The sequence below is a fragment of the Boleophthalmus pectinirostris genome, unplaced genomic scaffold (assembly GCF_026225935.1).
Source record: "Boleophthalmus pectinirostris isolate CB_2022bp ecotype Guang Dong unplaced genomic scaffold, ASM2622593v1 HiC_scaffold_22, whole genome shotgun sequence".
NCBI classification, from domain to species: Eukaryota; Metazoa; Chordata; class Actinopteri; order Gobiiformes; family Gobiidae; genus Boleophthalmus; species Boleophthalmus pectinirostris.
The window spans coordinates 19,854,332-19,872,854 of record NW_026571190.1 but is presented as its reverse complement, the minus strand read 5'-3'; the positions used below and the strand labels follow the sequence as shown (position 1 = coordinate 19,872,854).

At 36.2% G+C, this 18,523-nt stretch overlaps 2 protein-coding genes and 1 long non-coding RNA gene across 6 annotated transcripts; 1 reads left to right on the top strand and 2 right to left on the bottom strand.

Moving 5' to 3' along the window:
* Positions 1-1,239: 1,239 nt before the first annotated feature.
* On the bottom strand, positions 1,240-7,377 carry odad3 (outer dynein arm docking complex subunit 3). 3 transcript variants are annotated; one of them, XM_020941890.2, is made up of 13 exons: positions 7,242-7,377; positions 6,895-7,016; positions 6,295-6,378; positions 6,034-6,225; positions 5,849-5,950; positions 5,393-5,518; positions 5,196-5,306; positions 4,813-4,962; positions 3,501-3,661; positions 2,921-3,077; positions 2,464-2,607; positions 1,550-1,637; positions 1,240-1,451 (listed from the first exon to the last, which is right to left on the bottom strand). In XM_020941890.2, the coding sequence occupies exons 1-13, from the start codon at positions 7,318-7,320 to the stop codon at positions 1,336-1,338; spliced, it is 1,632 nt and encodes a 543-aa protein (XP_020797549.2). In that variant the 5' UTR covers positions 7,321-7,377; the 3' UTR covers positions 1,240-1,335. The 3 variants fall into 3 exon arrangements, with proteins under 3 accessions (XP_020797549.2, XP_055014085.1, XP_055014086.1); XM_055158110.1 differs by having other exon boundaries at positions 6,034-6,378; XM_055158111.1 differs by having other exon boundaries at positions 1,240-1,448; positions 6,034-6,378.
* A 110-nt stretch (positions 7,378-7,487) lies between these two features.
* On the bottom strand, positions 7,488-16,492 carry slc44a2 (solute carrier family 44 member 2). Of its 2 annotated transcripts, none has more exons than XM_055158108.1 (22): positions 16,335-16,487; positions 14,647-14,695; positions 14,499-14,572; positions 14,142-14,226; positions 13,940-14,024; positions 13,756-13,866; positions 13,621-13,681; positions 13,420-13,546; positions 12,908-12,991; positions 12,553-12,665; positions 12,344-12,475; positions 12,147-12,246; positions 11,965-12,057; positions 11,713-11,797; positions 11,372-11,634; positions 11,174-11,268; positions 10,992-11,095; positions 10,845-10,918; positions 10,695-10,765; positions 10,519-10,607; positions 10,199-10,283; positions 7,488-8,119 (listed from the first exon to the last, which is right to left on the bottom strand). In XM_055158108.1, the coding sequence occupies exons 1-22, from the start codon at positions 16,351-16,353 to the stop codon at positions 8,010-8,012; spliced, it is 2,109 nt and encodes a 702-aa protein (XP_055014083.1). In that variant the 5' UTR covers positions 16,354-16,487; the 3' UTR covers positions 7,488-8,009. The 2 variants fall into 2 exon arrangements, with proteins under 2 accessions (XP_055014083.1, XP_055014084.1); XM_055158109.1 differs by lacking the exon at positions 7,488-8,119 and adding an exon at positions 8,148-9,983 and having other exon boundaries at positions 16,335-16,492.
* On the top strand, positions 15,799-17,509 carry LOC129410324 (uncharacterized). The gene is made up of 3 exons (XR_008632826.1): positions 15,799-16,171; positions 16,438-16,530; positions 17,306-17,509. It is a non-coding gene; the product is annotated as an uncharacterized LOC129410324 (long non-coding RNA).
* The last annotated feature ends 1,014 nt before the right edge of the window (positions 17,510-18,523 follow it).

Sequence of the window (18,523 nt, the reverse complement as noted above, 5' to 3'; positions counted from 1 at the left end):
TCGAAGGTGACCGCAGGAGAAAGGAGCGGCTCTGCTCCGCACCTCATGGAGGTAAGAGCGGCTGTCGCCCGATCGCTCTTTATGGACCCTGCTGCTCGGGCTCACGGTCCTGATTTCAGCAACTATTTGCGGGTACAAGACCCGGTGCAAAACTCTGTTACAGCGCGTAACTTCTACCTTCCTTCAACGTGTCCAGAAGTCCAACTTTTTGTGTGATGGTTTGCATCGTCCTCTGTCTTTTGGGTGTGAGCGCAGGAGACTTTGTCGGTGCAGAACGTTTCGTCGACGTTGTGGATTTTGTCGGAGAGAGTGTTTGGGTGTCTGTGATGTGTGGTTGTGTCGAGTTGGGCAGCTGTGGGGGTTGGGTTAGTGGGTGGGTGGAAATGTGGGATTGTTTTTAATCTGTGTAAAGCACTTTGTGTTACATTTTTGTATGAAAAGTGCTTTATAAATAAAGTTTGATTGATTGATTGATTGACATTACTGCGTTACAGCAAAAATCAACGCATTACTGTAATACATTACTTTTATAATACATTACTCCCAACACTGCATAAATCTACATTAAAGTAGAAAGTGCATTACACCTCTGTAGAGCTGTCATACTGTATGTCACTCATGGTTTCTAGATGCGTAATGATAATTACATAGATAATTAATGAAGGCTCACCTGTATAAATAAGGTTTAGAACTAGGACAAATCTGTGAAGAAACAAATAGCCCTGTGTATATGTTCATCCATTCAAAACTCCGCTCACCAGGAAGCGCAAATTTGCCTCTTGTTCTGATGGCTTTATCGGATTTACAAGATCAAATGATGTAGGCCTACACTGCTTTTAAAAATTTCATTATTTACACTTATTTACACTTAGTTTTATCATTATTGATTTTGAAGTGCCAGTTAGTAAGTATTTTTTAAATTAATGAGATTTGAGAAAAACAAACACATTCATAAATGTAATGGTCAACCAGCTAAATCATGTCACATACTGAGATAAGTCTCTGCTGAGCTCATTTTGCCATTAGGACTCTGCCTCACCTCTGAACAACAGAACTAAACCCTATGTAGTTTGCAACTCAGTGTGAAAACTCATTATTACCCACACTTAAGTCCATCACAGAAAAAGTAACTGATCCAATGCTAAATTGTTTCTTAGATGTTACACATAAAAATCATACAAGAAGCTGCCAGGAATATTTTCTGTAAGAATTAAATGTTGCCCAATTCGATATGCACATTTTTTTATTTGTTAATATGTATGAGAACACTGTTGGATGCAAAAGCACATTTATATGAGATTTAACATGTACATTAGGAATGTCACAGTTTAATTTTCACTTCTTCTTTTTCCAAGGCTTTTTCTTGAACTTTGAGTCAACAGTCATCTGAGACTGTCTTTTCAGAGCCTCTCGTGAGATGGTCCCTGCATCGTCCTCATCGCTCTCCCCTTCTGACACACAAACATTTAAGGAAAGTCATTGATACATAATAAACAATAATAATAAAATAATACAACTGTGCAAATGTGTGTGTGTGTGTATATCTCACCATCATCAAACAGCTCCTGTCTCTGGTCCTCAGGCAGCAGGACACGAGTGTTGAAGGTTGGCAACTTTCCCTCAATTTTGAGAAAAAACTGCTCAAGAAATACAGTTTTATACTTCAAATACTAATACATTTTTAGTTTCCACACATTTATACATTTATTGATAAGACACAGGAACTTGCTTCTATGTTTCTGCAAGTTACATAATGAAACTGATAAAAAGAGAATTATTCAACAATGTTTGATACGTCAGTAGAAATGAAATTGCATAAGTAATTTTAATGTTTGATTTGTCATTTAAGATGCCATCCAAAATTTGGAAAAGACTCAGGCCACAGAGCCAAACAGCAGCTGAGTTAGGGGATGGTGATATAAACAAAAAAATATATTGATATTTCATTAAAATATCCTGATAACGTTCATAATCTTTCAGCTGGAAAAGTGCTAAAACTTCGAAAATGTGCTTTGATGAGGAAACAACTTTATAACATAGAGTAGAAAATAGCATAATTGTTTCGTCTTTTAATTATATATACATATGTGTATGTATGTGTATATATATATATATATATATATATATATATATATATATATATATATATATATTTTTTTTTTACATTTATTATCAACTTTAAATTGATTGCATTTTTTTTTCTTTTGAGCATCGGATTAGTCAGTTGTTGCTTTAGCAACAGCGTTTCTATGTACTTGAATGAACACCAAACGAAAACAAGAAGATGGCACTAACAAAGATACTTGCGTCACGGACATTATAAAACTATTTCAATCATGCAAGTGACATCAAAAAGAATACAACCCGAAGTGCCAAACATTCCCCTTTAATAAGTGGAATATTAAAATGAGTCTCTGATTTGAATACTGAAATATGACTCATGACTGGTGTTGTAATTGTTACCTTTTCATCCTCTATCATCTTCATAATGGCAGAGAAGTCTTTCCCCTGGAGTTCACTGTAGAGGGACTGCAGTTTCAGTTCACACTTGCTCAACAGCTCCACCAGTCTTGAGTCTGTGGACACTATGGTGGAAGTGTCCTCAACCTGGAAGGAATAAAGCCACAAACAGAAAAATATACAATAAGCAAGTTGTCTTCTGTCAGTTTAGTAAAAATCATAGTAAATCTGGCAAAAAGGGTGGTGCCAGGAGTACATTTCTTGCTTCATTTTGTTGACAAGATTAAATACAAAAAAAGTACAGATGGATTTTTAGATATCATATTTAGTATTTGACTAAACTTGAGGTTACTGAAAATCTAGCAATTTAGATCTTAGAATTAGATATTAACAAATCCTTCCATACAATCCATCAAAATCAAAAGTACAAGATTGTTAAGTTTGGTGTATGTAGGTTTACCAGCGGGATGTGTTGCAGTTTGTCAGCGAGATGCTCCACTCCAGCCTGGACTGTGCCCAGAGTTTTTTCCAGGGAGCTCAGAGTCTCTTTGGCCTGGTCACACCTCCTCTGAGCGGCCTGCAGCTGCTGCTCACAGTCCTCCAGGATGTGTTGGTCCCTGTCCAATCAGAGAGAGAGAGGAGGCATGCACCAAATATAATGAGTTAATGTGGGACATCTGACAGAACTGAACAGTACATGATTATACAAGTTTGATACAGTAAGCTCATCATGTTAACAAATGTACTCTGCTTATATATTTTGAAATATATATTATGTATAACTGTGGCAAAAACATGACCAAACCAAAGACTAAATCAGGATTACACCATACTTTGGTCACATTCAATACATTTAGATTTTAGGTTATATTTAAAAGCAGCAAATGTTTCAAAGAAAGATCAATGTTTATGCTGTGTCATCTGATACAGACACAAATATAATTGATACGGTATAAATTTTTTGCTTGTGAAATAATGAAAAGATCTTAAATAAATGTGATCCACTTTAAAATGGGGACAGTGACAGGAGCAGTGATTACCTGGATATTTTAGCTTCTCCAGAATATTTCTTATCCTCAAATTGTTGATCCAGCTGGGCCTTCTGCTCCTTCAACTCCACCAAAGTGTTTTTATTTTCCTCTGTCAGTTTCTCCAGATGCTCATGGATCCCTTTCTGTGTGACAAAGCGCTCTGCCACCTCCTGGAGGAACAAGGAATTGCATTTTCAACATGACAAGCATGATAAAAAGATTATGATTAAATTTAATTATTTCTCTTTTCAAATGACCAATAATGTAAAATAAACACTTGCAATTTTGAGATTGGTTTAAATAAAATTAAATGTCATCTTGCGGCACGGTGGCTGAGTGGCTAGCACTCATGCCTCACAGCAAGAAGGTTCTGGGTTCGATCCCCAGGTCGCCCAGGGCCTTTCTGTGTGGAGTTTGCATGTTTCTCCCTGTGTCTGGATGGGTTTCCTCCGGGTGCTCCGGTTTCCCCCATCAACCCAAAACATGCTACAGGTCTCCAGAACAGTTGATAGTCAAAGGTCAGTTAAATACAATCAATCAATGAACCTGTCCAGGGACAACAGGTGGAAATTAGCACTGATGCTACAACCTGATGTACAATGCATCTCTCCTGTCACGGTTAATGTGAAAATTGTGCGCTGTCCCTGTCTTAAATAAAAATAAATAAATCTTGATTACTAATTACTTAATTTACATGGTTATACATTGGATTCAGTTGGCCTGTTCATGGCTTTCAGCTTCCTGTTATATATGACAGTTGAGGAATTTTCACCAAAATATTCAAAATATTTTTCTATTTATGTATTTATTTATTTGTCTCAAACATTAAGAACAAAAACAACAAAGTAATTTCTCATTCCACAAGTCACAATATATTTGAGAAGGTGTAGAATAAAGCCAAGGCTTCTTCTGGTTCCACTCCAAATAGGCCTTGGCTTATAATATTTACTTTTATATTGTAAATTACTATGGCAACAGTCCTATTTTCTTATCATTCTGAAATCTATAGATTATAAACTAAAACATCACTGAGCAGTTATAGGTTGTCAGCAGATCTAATAGGTTTCAGACGACAACACCATTCTATAGACAAATAAAAATGAATACAGATGAGGGACTGCTAAAATTAATATTGTTAAAATGTAGATAATGTTCAAGAATCCAGTTAGTAATAGAAATTACCAGGTTCAACATTTGTGAATTTACCTTTTGGATATTTCAACTGAAAGAACAATGTCATTAATAGGGAAGGCTGGCTGCTGCTGCCCTCCATCTGCGAGTGTGACATGATTTCATTGAAGAGCCTGAAAAACTCCAGTACCTGTATGTCAGTGACACCTGTAGCCTCCTTGATTTGTCGAAACACGTCCTCAAAAGTGGACATGGCTTTGTCCTCGTCTCCAGTTGTCCTAGTGGTGCTGCGCTGGGCCTCACTGCTCTGGTCATCTGACTGCAGGACTGTCCTCTGTGTCTGTGCGGGACCCACGTTACAAACATTATTAAAGCAGTAAAAACAAGGGAGTAATTTTTGTTTACATCCAAATAGTTATGCTATAGAGTCTGGGGCCTTTCTGGAAACGGGTGTCAATGTATTAAATAAGATAGCCCTGCCCCATGTTGTTGAAAAGATACTTTATTAGCAATATCCAAACATATACCAAGACATAATGTGGAAAGAAGAAATAAAAATAGAGTTTACATTACCCTTCTCTCAACTTTCTCTGTCTGTATTTTGTGCTCTTCCACCTTGGCCTTATAGCGCTCCCTCTCCTTACGATCTTTGTAGAGCAGTTCCTCTCTTTGTTGTAGTTCAGCCTGGACAGAATAAGGAAAATATGATAAGAGTAAAACAGACATACATATACAATAAATTATTAAAGTATATTTCTAGAGAGTGTTACCTTGGATGCCTCTGCAGAGAGCTGGGCGTCATGGTTCATGGCCTGCAGGTTTTGAAGCTCCTCTTTATGATTCAGGATTTCTACCTCTAGACTGTCCAACTGACTCGAAAAATTCAGGCTCTCATCCTATAATACAAAAACATGTACAGTAAAGACAATGGCTGGTTAAGCATAAGGTGCACTTTAGTGACCCTCTTGGTGGAGAGAAAAATGGTCTTCTGTCCCACAAAACCTGGAGCAAAGACACTCCTCTAATCTACTAGGTTTTAAAACTTCAAAAAATACTGAATAATAGTAAAATGTATCAATGATCAAAGGAAATAGCAATAAATGTTAAGTCTATTTAATTTTCTTTGTAGCTTTGAATTCAATGTTCCAAATAGTTTTCCAGCTCTCTTCAAAGCAGTAAAGGTGATCCACTTAATATATGGATAAGTCTGTAACAGCTGGTTGTACCTGTAGATGGCTTTTGAGTGTCAGATAGTTCCTTGTGATATTTTCAGCCTCTTTACATTTCAATTGAGTCTTCTCCAAGTTATTCTCCAATGATCGCAATTTCTGAATACAGATGTAACGTAAAGATAAATGATCAAGTAGATAAAATAAGATATCTTTTGTAAACCACATGCTAGCTCAATCACCATCGCATCTTCCTCTCTTTTCTGAGCACGTGGATCTGTAGTTTTAGAGGCACCGCTCCCTAGAGGTTTCAGTCTGTCATATTCTAACTTCAGCTCATTGGCGCGCTGCTGCAGAGTCTGTGTGATGTGCTTTTGGGCATTCAGACGCTTCTTTTTCGATTGGAGCTTTCTATCCAGAGTAGCCAGTGCTGTCTGCAAATTATATATTAAAAATGTAACCAGGATTAAGTGGAATGCTTTAAGTGAAAAAATGACATTTACCTTTCCTGACATGTTACGGAAGGCATCTTTGTCAGAGATTTTATCCACATTATGAAAAGCCACTTTAACAACGTGTTTATCCCCCTACAAATACAAAACACATTCACTTATTAGTTAGACCAACATTGTAGACCCTTTCAAAGTTTGTTTACATTATAAATTCCATAATGGAAAACAAATTGAAGTATAACAATCTAATGCCTCACATAGGCTCTACACATAAATGTAGGGCCTATGACCTTAAAGACATTTTCTTTAAGCCTGGTTTAAAGACACTGTTTTTAAGCCTGGCTTAAAGACATTGTAATTTACATGATTTGTTTATGTGATTATGATCGAAACAGTGTGGGCAAATACTTACAGAAATGCTGCTGACCCCACAATATATATATTACATACTTACCACAAATTATACTTTTTGTGAAATCATTAGAAATAGAAACGCAAACTAACTGGTAATTCTACACTGGAAAAGTTAAAATTCAAACATTTTGAATTTCCACCTTTCTATTTAATTATTTTAAAAAGTTGAAAATAACTGCATACTTCATTTTTACAAATTTTTTATCCTTCAGATGACATAATATTTTAAAGGGTCACCTCGCTGGCTGCTGCGAGTTTCTTGTAGAGCCTGGTGTTCTCCTCTCTCAGCTGCTGCACCATCTCTCTGTTCTTTCTGATGGTGGCCTGGGAGGTTTCATAAAACGCAGTTCTGTCGCCCTCTGGTGGACACATGCATCACTTACACATGTATCATATTGCGAGAGAAACCGGACATTTTCCAGGATTTTTATTAGTACTACATTTATATAAAACATTATCACACTCATCAAAGGACTAAACGTGAAGCTAAAATAATTTAATAGTATTGTTACCCATAGATGTGTTTTCGTCATTTTAGCGCATAGTGAGCAAGCAGGTTGTCTTTTAATGAGAAAAAAACTTACCTAAAAGTTGAATTCTCCGCTGTAACTCGGTTATTTGGTCACTCAGTGGAGGTTTGTGGGTCTCTGCGCTGAAGGGCATGTTGGTGTTTTAGTAGAAGTAGTAGAAGAGAGAAAAGTAAAACCATCCGCTTTTTGACTCCGACTCAATGAAATCAGCTCAAACTGTTGCTAAGCAACGAGTCACAAACCACAGAGAAGTCTGAGCGCCCCCGTGTGCCCACAGAGCACTAAATAACACACTTCATCTCAACATCCATGACAATTTTATTAATTCCCAGAAAAATATTAAAATCCACTGTACAAAACAAACTTGCTTTCATTTTAATTAGTACAAAAAATATATAATACTGTTAGCTTTATTAAGGCACTTTCTGCCATTTGAAATCTCATAAGGCCATATTATCACACATTATTTTGAGTTAGTTATCTAAATGGTAACAGTTCAACTTTGGTAAGTGGCCAAGACAGTGCAAAAGGCTTTTAGAACTGACATTGCGTTATTCCTCAAGTGGCTATTTGCCGCATACTTCAAAACATAATCAGACTGCATGGCAGTATGAACAAATAATAATAATCATGTAAACATAACAGAATAAAACAAAGATAAACACTATATTACATCATGCAGTGGTTACTTTACAGCCTATAATTCCTTCAGCAGCAGACCTGCACTTCAAATACTTCCCTGAACAAGATGGCACTTGGACACCTTTTGTTACTGCTCTATTTGAAAACATTGATATAAACTCTCTCACACACTGGTCTGAGTTAGTCAACTTGTTTGGGCTGTTCATTGGTTTTCTTCAGGAGCTCCAGGAGGCCCTGGGACATGAAATACGGTCGCTCTGCTGACCCATCATTACGTTCAAGGTCTTCCACTGTAGCACACACAGAAGCAGAGAGGTTAAACTATGCATTTTGATATTATGGATATTAACCCTAACATTATCCATAGTTGTATATATCTATGTGATGTTAACTTACCTGCTCAAGGCCAGAAATACCTCAGTTAACATTTACACTTTGTTTCAAATACAATCACTTTTAATAAAGATATACATTGTCCAGTAAATATGGAATGTAAAGTTGGAAAATCATTGTACACATTTCATAGGATGGCAAACAAGAATTACAAAAGCAATAAAAGACAAAATGTTAGTAGCAAGCATTCAAAGGCTGAGTCAACATCATGCAGCACTTAGACAGTATAAAGAAAGAGAGATAGAGAGAGAAAGGAGAAGAGAGGGAGGAGAGACAGAGCAAGGCAGGCAGAGGTCAGTAAACATGTGGGTATCTCATGGCTGCATAATGCATCAATTTGGCTTTTAAAAATTCAGTTACAATTCATATTCATTGATATTAAGAAAACACTGCAATATTGTTACAAGCCCACATCCTTGAGTATGTGACAAAATACATGTGTTTAAAAAGTCCAGGTCATTTTGATATTTTGACCTTCATTTACACTTGTTAATCTGCTGTTGTTGTTAGTTTTTTTTTAAAACAAGTTTTGACAAGTGCAATGACAACTAATTTGATTTAAATAAATAAACCATACAAGGTCATTTATTTATTTCTAATTACAATACTTTACATAATCATGGCATATTGCCAATGTTCTCATATTATGCAGCCCTAATTTGTATCAGCAAAGAGAGGTCACAAAAGTTAGTTTTACAATCACAGCACTCTTACACCATTCTGAGAGGCAAGAAGGTAGAAATACAATACTTGGGACCCCATTATTGATTGATTCTGACAAGACTGAAGCCAAAAATTACATAGACTACATAATCTACAGAAGTCTCAAGTGAAAAAGCAAGTCCAGTTTATCAAATATGTCTGTTACATTTTGGCGTCAGCTGGTATTATTGTAAACAGTGAAATAGAGATTCACCATTAGGACGTATTGATTGACTGTAAACATTGTAGTCCTGAATTGCATTAGTTAAGACAACAGAATTTGACATCAGGCACAGGTTCAAGCACTCACAATTTTTTTACAGATCTTCACAATATAAAAACTGACATTGACCAACCTTGACCCACAAAAGCAATTTTCAAGCTACAGAGATGCACTGGGCTTTAATAAAACCTGCTTCACTCATCACGGTTCATCCACTTCTTCAGCTGGGACAGTACAACACTCACGAAGCAAAAAGGCATTCTGAATTTTAAACTTATTTGCCGTACATTGAACAGGTCCATACCACAAAAGGTTTTAATTAAATTTTTGTGTGTTTCCAATCTATTCTTGTGGGGAAGTGGCAGTTGCATCAATTTCTTGCTTGGTATCTTCATCTTTCTTGTCCTTTACCTCCTCTGTATTAACCTCCTCTTTTGGGGCAGGGGCTTCCTCAGTCTTTTCCTCAATTTTAGCCTCTTGTTTGTCCTCCGGTTCCTTAGTATCTGGCTTTTGTTCGATCTCATTGGTTTGAATATCATTTTGCACCACCTTGCTCTCCTCATCTGTATTTTCAGCATTGGCATGTAGGGGTTGCTCTTCCTCATTCTCCTGTTTGAGCACTGTTTGTTGTTGAAGCTGGATCTCTCCGTCTTGTTGCTGCTGTAGAGGGGTTTCTTCTTCGCATTTGACCTCCTCCAGATTTTTGGCAGTTTCTAGCTGCTCAATGCCATCATGCTCCTCCTCCGCCCTTATAGTTTTGGACAAAATCTCATGTAACTCTACCGACATGAAGTAGGGCCTGTCTGAGGAGCCGTCATTTCTTTCTAAATCTTCGCCTTTTCAGTGTTAAGTGCACATATGTGGTGTGATAGAGTGGGTTAATGGGAAAAAGATGAAATAAAAGCAAGAAACAATAGTAAAAGTGTGAAAATTAATGTGACAAAATTAGTGGGAGAGAGAAATGAGAAGAAGAGTTAGAAAAGGTATCATTACAAAGAAATCAGCAGCAGTTTTAAAGAAAATAAATTGTTTGTGCCACATAAGTACTTACAGAAACAGAGGAAGAGCGTGTCCACACACATGGCGTACACACTGAAGAATCCATGGGCAATGAGGTAGGACCCCACAACAACCGTCTGAAAACATACATACACAGTAAGTTATTCAAGAAATGAAAATAAAATTACAACATGAAAACAATAATGACATATACAATACACAGTGAAAATTGACCACTCCTTTAAAGAAATCATAAATAATTGCTACAAGGAGCAGAATTTTTTGGCCAATGTCAAATTCCTAACATAGATATTAAGAGTACATTGAGGAATGTTCAATAGATCCTCTGTGTTCAGTTTAGTGTTATCTCACCAGTATTGGCACCCAGTAGTAGTTGAGAGATGGAGCAGCGTCTTCAACTGCTTTAATTCTCCCCGAAAAGAAGAAGAAAGAGAAGATTCCTGCATAAAATTAAAACATGTATTACTGTTTTCTATGTTATTTTTTTGTAAAGCTTAAGAAAAAATATGATGAAGTTTTAAACGCACCAACAATACCAACAATAAGAAGCTTTCCAAGAAATAGCAGAAAATCAGTGACTTTGTCCAAAACAGCCACTCTGTAAAACAAAACTAGAACATAAGCTGAAGTTATGTAAAAACAAAAAACAATATTTTTTTTAAATAAATGTTTCAGACCTGACAATGTTTCTCATGAGGAGGAAGAATGCGTCTTTAGCAGAAGTACAAAAGCTTTTCCCATAAATGGCAATCTGTTGGAAAAATTCACCACTTACACAACATACACAGAAATGTCCAGTGTGAGAATGGGGTCAGGGAACTAACCATGATGTAAGCGTTCCTGTTTAAGAACTTGATGCATTTCTCGAGACACCAGAAGCAACACTTCATACAGCTCAGCATAAATTTGGTACACTTGTTTTGAGCCCCTGTAAATTAAGAAAACACTTCATAATAACTTCATAAATGTAACACTATAATTTGGATTTCTTGTTAAATGTTTTTACCTTTCAGTTTGTGATCCAGATACTCCAGAATGACCCTGATGACCTGGACTATAGACAATATGAGAGAGCCAAAAGCCAGGGAGCCTGTGTGGTATCTGAACAGAAGGAGAAAGGCTGTGAGTAAGAATTAAAAATAATAATTGCAATACATGTATTCAATACAATTTTTTTAACATTTTGGGATGTGTGGCTGGGTACCTTAGCGCTCGTCCCAGTGAGGAGAAAATGGGGTATGCAGGGATGTCCTCCGGCTTCTTAAAAGCCCAGTAATACGAGGCAAAAGCCCCCGACAGAGTGACCTGTCCCAGGGCAGTCACAAAATTGGCACACCAGAAGAAGAGGAAAACATTGTAGAACTGGAATAGGATGAGATATTTGTGATACAGGGTCTCTCCGCCATAAAATGCAAACAGGCACTCAGCATCCGGACACTGTTGTGAGATGTTGGAAGTGTTGAAAGTCTGAAGAGAAAATTAAAATATGACTTAATAACACAGTAGCTGAGTATTCATTGATGTTGTGTTTTATAGTAATGTTACCTTGGGGTCACAAGTTTCTCGTGCATATTCACAGTCAGAGTTATTGAATACTTTGTACACTTGCTCATTAGAGGTTGACAAGAATCTGATTACGTGGGTTAAAGAAACTGTCTGTAGTGTCATGACTAATAAAAAATGTAAATAATGAAGATTAGATAGATAGTACTTGCCACTATTGGGAAAATTATTTCTAAACTAAACTAACTAAAGTATCAAGAATTTTAGAAGTGCAAATCATTTACTGAAGGATACACAGCAGTAATGGCCCAGTAAGCGATTACCACAACCAAAAGGGCAAAGGTGAGCAGTGGGTAGAACAGAGCGGACATGACATGGCCTACGGCTCTGAAAAACAAAAACAAAATTACATAGAAAGGTAATATAGAAAATGATAGCATTGTAGAGTAAGTATGCAATTACAAAGCAACACTGACCTGCTGGCTTCTTTGATGAGGGCAATTGCAATAAGCAGTCTTTTTCTCAAGAATATGAGCAGCAAAATGATGATGAATTCAACAATACACAGGATTATCACTATAATAGAGTAGGTATTGTGAATTATTAATCATAAATAAACAAATAGTATGTATCTTACATATAGTAAGAAAGTATCATGGTTAAATCCACTTACAGAAAGCTAACCACGTTTGCCTGATTTGTAGATAAACAGAGAAGTCAGTTTGCAGGCCCAGATCTCGAATAGTGACATCTGCTCCTGGCTCACCCTTCAGGCTGGCATACTCCATGTAGCAGTGGAAAATCCCTAGAAAAAACACATTACTCAAAATTAACAACCAACTTAAACATGTTTAACTGGCAAAAAATGAGTTCAGCCCTTACCATAACCAATGACGAGAATGACCAAGATAATCATCACCCACACCATAATTCCAGCCAAGAATCGCAGCAGCACAATAAAGATTAAACTGACGACCATAGCGATCACCAGTCCACTGTGAAGGGGATGGAACATTAATGTTAGTTGTTGTAATCAGACCCCCTTTATATGTCACAGACCCTGTACTGCAAATATGAAAAAACTGTGCTTAGTTTTGGATGGATGGATGGATGAGGGCAACAGACTGTTTCCATATTGATACTGTATCCATATATAATATACCTGTAGTATACAGGTACAGGTGTTGTACCAACACAACAGGATGTGGTAGAGTGAGTGGTACATGACTAGACTTACAGCAGTATCCAGTGCCATGATTGTGTGTAGTCTTCAAAGATCCTCATTGCTACTTGACGAGCTTCAACACCCACATTTGACTTCCTGTATGAAAACAAAACAAAACACCAACAAGTTTGTTTAGCTGTAATTCTAAATTAGAGACATCTGCCATTCCTGCAGGGCAGCTTGGTATAGCATATGGTGTCTTAAGTACCATCTAACTAAAACACAACCAAGACTAAACCATAATCACCTTAACTAACCTAGAAATAATAATAACCAGGCTAATTGCAGGACTATGTAGGCAAAATCAGCACAAAATACCTCCCAAGCAACAATGACAGCAGCCTTATGATGCCACAGTTGATGGCATAAAAATAGAGCAATGCACAGGGAACATTAAATGAAGCATAACATGATACACCACAAATCTGACCAGTGTCCAAACATTTCACCTCTTTACTGTGAGTGTAATGTTTAAACTGTATAAATTAATTTGGAATTTAAAAAATGCATGAACAGAGCCTCACTTTGATGCCTCCAGCACTTCAGTGGCATTTATGCTTTTTCCGTCTCCTGTGTCAAAACTGGTCTCATTGCCCACGACCACGACCCCACCTTTCATTGTTCCCAAAGCAGGAAGGCACCTCCGTGTGACTACAGAAAGAAAACATTAACATTACAATTATAAAACTGAAAAATTACTTAATAAACTACTATAACTGACTTACATGGTTTACTTGGCATCAGCATGGCAGGACATAAATTATCCCTCAGGATCTCAGGAGAACTCTAAAGAATTACATTAGGTTTCCAGTTACTTGTGTAATTGTTCAAATCAAAGGAGATTTAGTTTTAATATTTACCTTACTGAAATCCACTCCTTCCTTACAGAACTGTTTGTAGTATTCATGCTCGCCCATCATTTTAGCTTTTATCAGTGTTAAATGTTTATCAGGACATTTCTCCACACACAGCTGAACCACAGAAAACAGAAATAAATTAAAATTGGTTCAAAACAAAATGTACCAAAAATATTTCTCTGCTGACCTGTGTGGTGGGGCACTGAAACTCCAGCAGAACCAAGGGGCTGGCACATTTTAGGATGTTAAAATAGAACAAAAATGGCTTCTTCCTGTAAAAAATAAAATTGATATCAAATTAAATCTTCATTCAGGGATATTTGATGAGATTATATTGTTTTCCAGGGTGTTCAGCATGCACTGAAGCATTATGGGTGTGTCTGACTCACTCAAGGGGCGTCCCGGCCTGTCCACAGAACTGCCCTCTGCTGTCAGTGGGGTAGATGACCTTCCTGGGATCACCTTGGGACCATGCTGTAGAGAAAAACCAAATGAGTATTTTGTGACTTAACAAAAGTAAATAATATTAATTTGTTTGCAAAGATCTATAGCTAATTGTATAACTCTGTCAAAAAACATTCAAACTTAAATAGAGCTTTAAATTCAGCACCACACTTGCAAGGTTTTTTCCTTGTTTTAATCTTGTGCTCTTTATTAGTTTAGTTTTAATTTCAAATCAGTTTTTTTTAATTAAAATAATGTTTCCATTTAATGGATATAATATTGTGCAACTCCAAAACTCTTACCCAGAATACCCACAGCAAAATAGCCAAACAAAGCGAGGATGAAGAGGATGCAGCAGAGGATGTCAGTGCAGCCCCTGAAGAAGAGGATGAGAGAGTTAAAGCACTGTTTGTGAGAACTACAGAAAGGATAATGATCTGGTCATCTCACCTGTTTTGGATGGGTCCTTTGAAACTTGGATCAAACTTCCTGGACTCTCCTGGAGCACAGAAAAAAAAAGGTAATTTATATATCTGCCAAAAATAAATTATTTAATTTCTGCTATTCACAACACAGTTAAAACTCATATCAATCATCAAAATTACAAGAAAACTAGAAGGACCCAAAATATACATAAAATGATTTCCTTTTTCTCTTAGTGCATTCCCCAGCCTAAACATAGGTGTGAAGCTGTCAATTTAACAGGACTGATTGCCTCAAAGGGACATCTCCATAAAAACCAACAGTGCAGTCCACCCAATTGTCTTTGGAATGTCCACATGTAGTACATAGTAAAACCTTTGTTCATATCATGTTGTTGACAGAGATGTAATTTACAACAACCTGGAACACTTAAACTAGAAAATGTCTCTTTATTGTTACTATAAACCATAAGGACCAATGTTTCAGATGCTCTCTGTGTGAACATCTGTTGAGATTTCACTTCTTGTTTCCAACAGTGTGTGTTTGTGCAACTGTTTCTTTCTAATGGTTTTCTCAGCAATTTGGTAGAGTACATTTCAAGTTACTGCCTTTCATTGAAAAATGTGTTGAGCTGAATCCTATCATTTCTAACACATGTGAAGTCCTTTGGGCCGCTGCTGTTGTTGTAAATGTGCTCTTTCATTTGAAAAAAAATGTGTTCAGTTTAATAAATGCAAAAACACATGTAAATGCAACAAACACATTTTAAATGTATATCTTTTTGGTGAAGTTTGGTGAGGGTTATTTTTGCATAATGATTACATTGAACTGAGCTGAAATCAAAACGTTACTTTCAGCTGACGATGAAGCTCTTTAAGTAAAGTTAGTTATTTTTTGTGTTTTGATGGAGACAGTTAACTTACAACTTTTACTTTTGCATTCTACTATATTACCAGATTTATTAGATTATAAATCTGCACTGGTACAGAGTACATAGACCGAGACAAAGGGTTTTTTCAGCCTTATGTCATGCCAAGCAGCAACCCACAAAATGTCTCCGTACAGACGGCAGGCGTCATGGAAACCCCTCAGACACAGCAGAGACAAAACCTCGCCCATTTTTCTCTTAACTGTCATTGCAACTCCAACAATTACCATGATTTAAACAATGATGGCAAATAAACAATACTAACAACACATCCTAACAACATGTAATTGAGCACAATTTATTTTCATTTTATGTGCTCACTATGTACTACTGTGTCTACTACAATTACTAAATATTCCAGTTAAAGGCTATTTTCTGGCTCAGTGAATATGTTGATGATCTCAGTGATTTTATTTTTAGCCATAAACAATTAAGCTGAATTCACATATTTACTGTATTTCTTAAGATTATTGTGAGTAATTTTGGCCTATATAATGTCTGTCATGACAGGAAGCAACTCGTCAGAGATGAGTTGTTTGTTTTGCTAAGACATCCTTTTGCAAGATAGTGACATCCTTTGTCTGACTGTACAAGCTCCGATAAACACAAATGAATACAAATACGGTAAGTACGTATCTTCTATTTTTTGTACCTGCCGTGTTGACATTTAGTTATAATACATTTATGCACACAGTGGTTCTACTACGTTTCTAAACAAAAAACACCAGTACTACTCATTGTAAATCATATAAGTCATATTGAACCTTAATATTTTGTCATTTCTTACCTTTTTTATAATTTGTCATGTTGTTTCAGTAAGCTCTCTGCCCTCTGCTGTGTATTTACATTTCCTTCCTGTAATATTGCTCTTAATCTCACTTCCTTCTTAGAGAAATGTACTATTCTGCGTCTCTCTGGTCCCTCTTGTGGTCGTTGGCGTCGGGGGAACGGGCACAACAAGTGCACTAACTGACAGGGGACTGGTAAAACGAGACTTCTGGTGCCTCTCGCTTTGCTGCTTAAACAAAGCCCAGAAATTGACAATTTAAATGACATAAATAAAAAAAAAAAAAAAAAAATCAACACTTTATTCTTTATTTAATTGTAATAATTCTCAACATTCTCAAAATTGATAAAAAAAAATATATATATATATATATATATATATATATATATATATATATATCCCACAGTGGCAATGCACAACATTATTTTGGTTTAATTTTCATTAATGTAAATTGTGCCAATAAAAAATAACTAAATAAATATAAAACAATCAGTTATACCTGAATGTAGGACTGGCAAAAAAAAAAAAAGAATGATCTACATTTTTTATTTTATTAAATTAAAAAGCGAATCAGTATAAGCATGTCAATATGATATAGTCATACTGATTTACTATTAATTATTATCATATATCAATATAACTTTCAATCTTCTTTAGGAACATAAACAACACCATTCTGCTCCAAACCACCTGACAGAGGACTGGCTCTGGAACTCAGTTAAAAAGACCCAAGCTGATCACTGACTATTTGACATGATTGGAAATTGATGTGATTAAAATTGTATTACTTTCAAAGCCCCACCTGTAATAGGATCATAATAAGTGTCACCAGTAATTATGAAATATTTAGTACCTTTGCCTATTCTATCACCAAAACAATGACGCTCTGCTTCTGCTCACTTGACCACGCGGAGTTGAATGTCTCTAATTGCTGTGAAGTCATTATCTTGATCTCAGCATATTTGACACAGGAGGCGGTGTTCAGCATGGAGTGGATCAAGGACAATACGGAACGCAACAATGTCTTGTAATTTGGGTGGAACACGCCCAATGCCTGATCTGCCCACTTCTAGCATGTGATAAGACTGCAGTACTCCATATCAAGAAATACAATTCCAACTATTGACAACAAGACAATGTGGAAATCAAAACCATAAAATACTGCTAAAAAGTCACTGTTGTGTTATAATTGTCTTTTATGTACTAGAAAAAGCATATATCTAATACAAAATATACTCTCTATATAAATATAAGTAACTCTTTAATCTAAATTTGAAAGACGTAAAAATTCACGTTCTATTTTTAGGCACACTGTAACTGTAAATACAAAAAAGCTTTCTTCAATTCAAGATTATGCAAGGGTCTATTGAGAAAGGTACACCTACAGCAGGAAAATTCATATGCTGGTATTTGACCTGGTTTATGGTGAACTTTGTCCTACACAACATGTATATTTTTATAACTTTATGGATGCAGGTTAATTATATTAGATCTTGAGGTGGTAACAGCTACTCTATTCTATTCAGTTGGCTAGAAAGCTATAGGAAATGGTGAAAAAGATGCTGAGAGAATATTCCACTTGTTTAGATTTAATTAACAAAAAGCATCAATTTTCAATCATGTAGGCCTTTGTCTGAGCATCAGTAAATCTAAAGCATCTTATTAAACCAGTCAGTCAGCTGTCTCTTTGGCCGTTTTGTACCATATAACAATGTGCAATTGTGTTCAAAAAGCCTTACAGCTAATTCGCTCGCCACCAGCTGCTAAACAGCCATGTATGTTTACACAATTAGTCAAGCTGATAAAGTTAGAAGATAATTACTGCTGGTTGTACACAAGACGTGACCAGTTTGTCAAACAAGAATGTGAATTGCATTTAATATTTCTCATTTGTCAAAGCATGAGATCATTAGGAATGCAGCTAACCTTGTAGAACCTAATGTGCATGTCTGGTTTTTCAAGTTCAAAGGAGTTATGTTAATGAGTGTGGACATAACAGTAAGACATAGGGAGAGAGTTTACCGCGGTGACCTGACAAGAAAAAAGCTAACCAAATACCTGACAGTTATAAAATGTTAAGTAATGGCCAGAGTTTGATATTTGTAATTTAAAATAATAAAACTATATAAGACTAATCAATAATGTTTCATTGTTGTTGTTGTTGTTTCCTAATATATAACAAATATATG

What these genes read in the sequence shown, in the direction of transcription:
- odad3 (XM_055158110.1), bottom strand. Translation starts at nt 7,320, where the DNA reads ATGCCCTTCAGCGCAGAGACCCACAAACCTCCACTGAGTGACCAAATA. An exon ending in GCGGAGAATTCAACTTTTAG is followed by an intron (nt 7,017 to 7,241) that starts GTAAGTTTTTTT and finishes TGTGTCCACCAG; the next exon opens with AGGGCGACAGAACTGCGTTT. An exon ending in AGATGATAGAGGATGAAAAG is followed by an intron (nt 1,638 to 2,463) that starts GTAACAATTACA and finishes TTTCTTGAGCAG; the next exon opens with TTTTTTCTCAAAATTGAGGG.
- slc44a2 (XM_055158109.1), bottom strand. An exon ending in GCTGATGCCAAGTAAACCAT is followed by an intron (nt 13,547 to 13,620) that starts GTAAGTCAGTTA and finishes TTCTTTCTGTAG; the next exon opens with TCACACGGAGGTGCCTTCCT. An exon ending in TCTTATTGTTGGTATTGTTG is followed by an intron (nt 10,608 to 10,694) that starts GTGCGTTTAAAA and finishes AATTTTATGCAG; the next exon opens with GAATCTTCTCTTTCTTCTTC.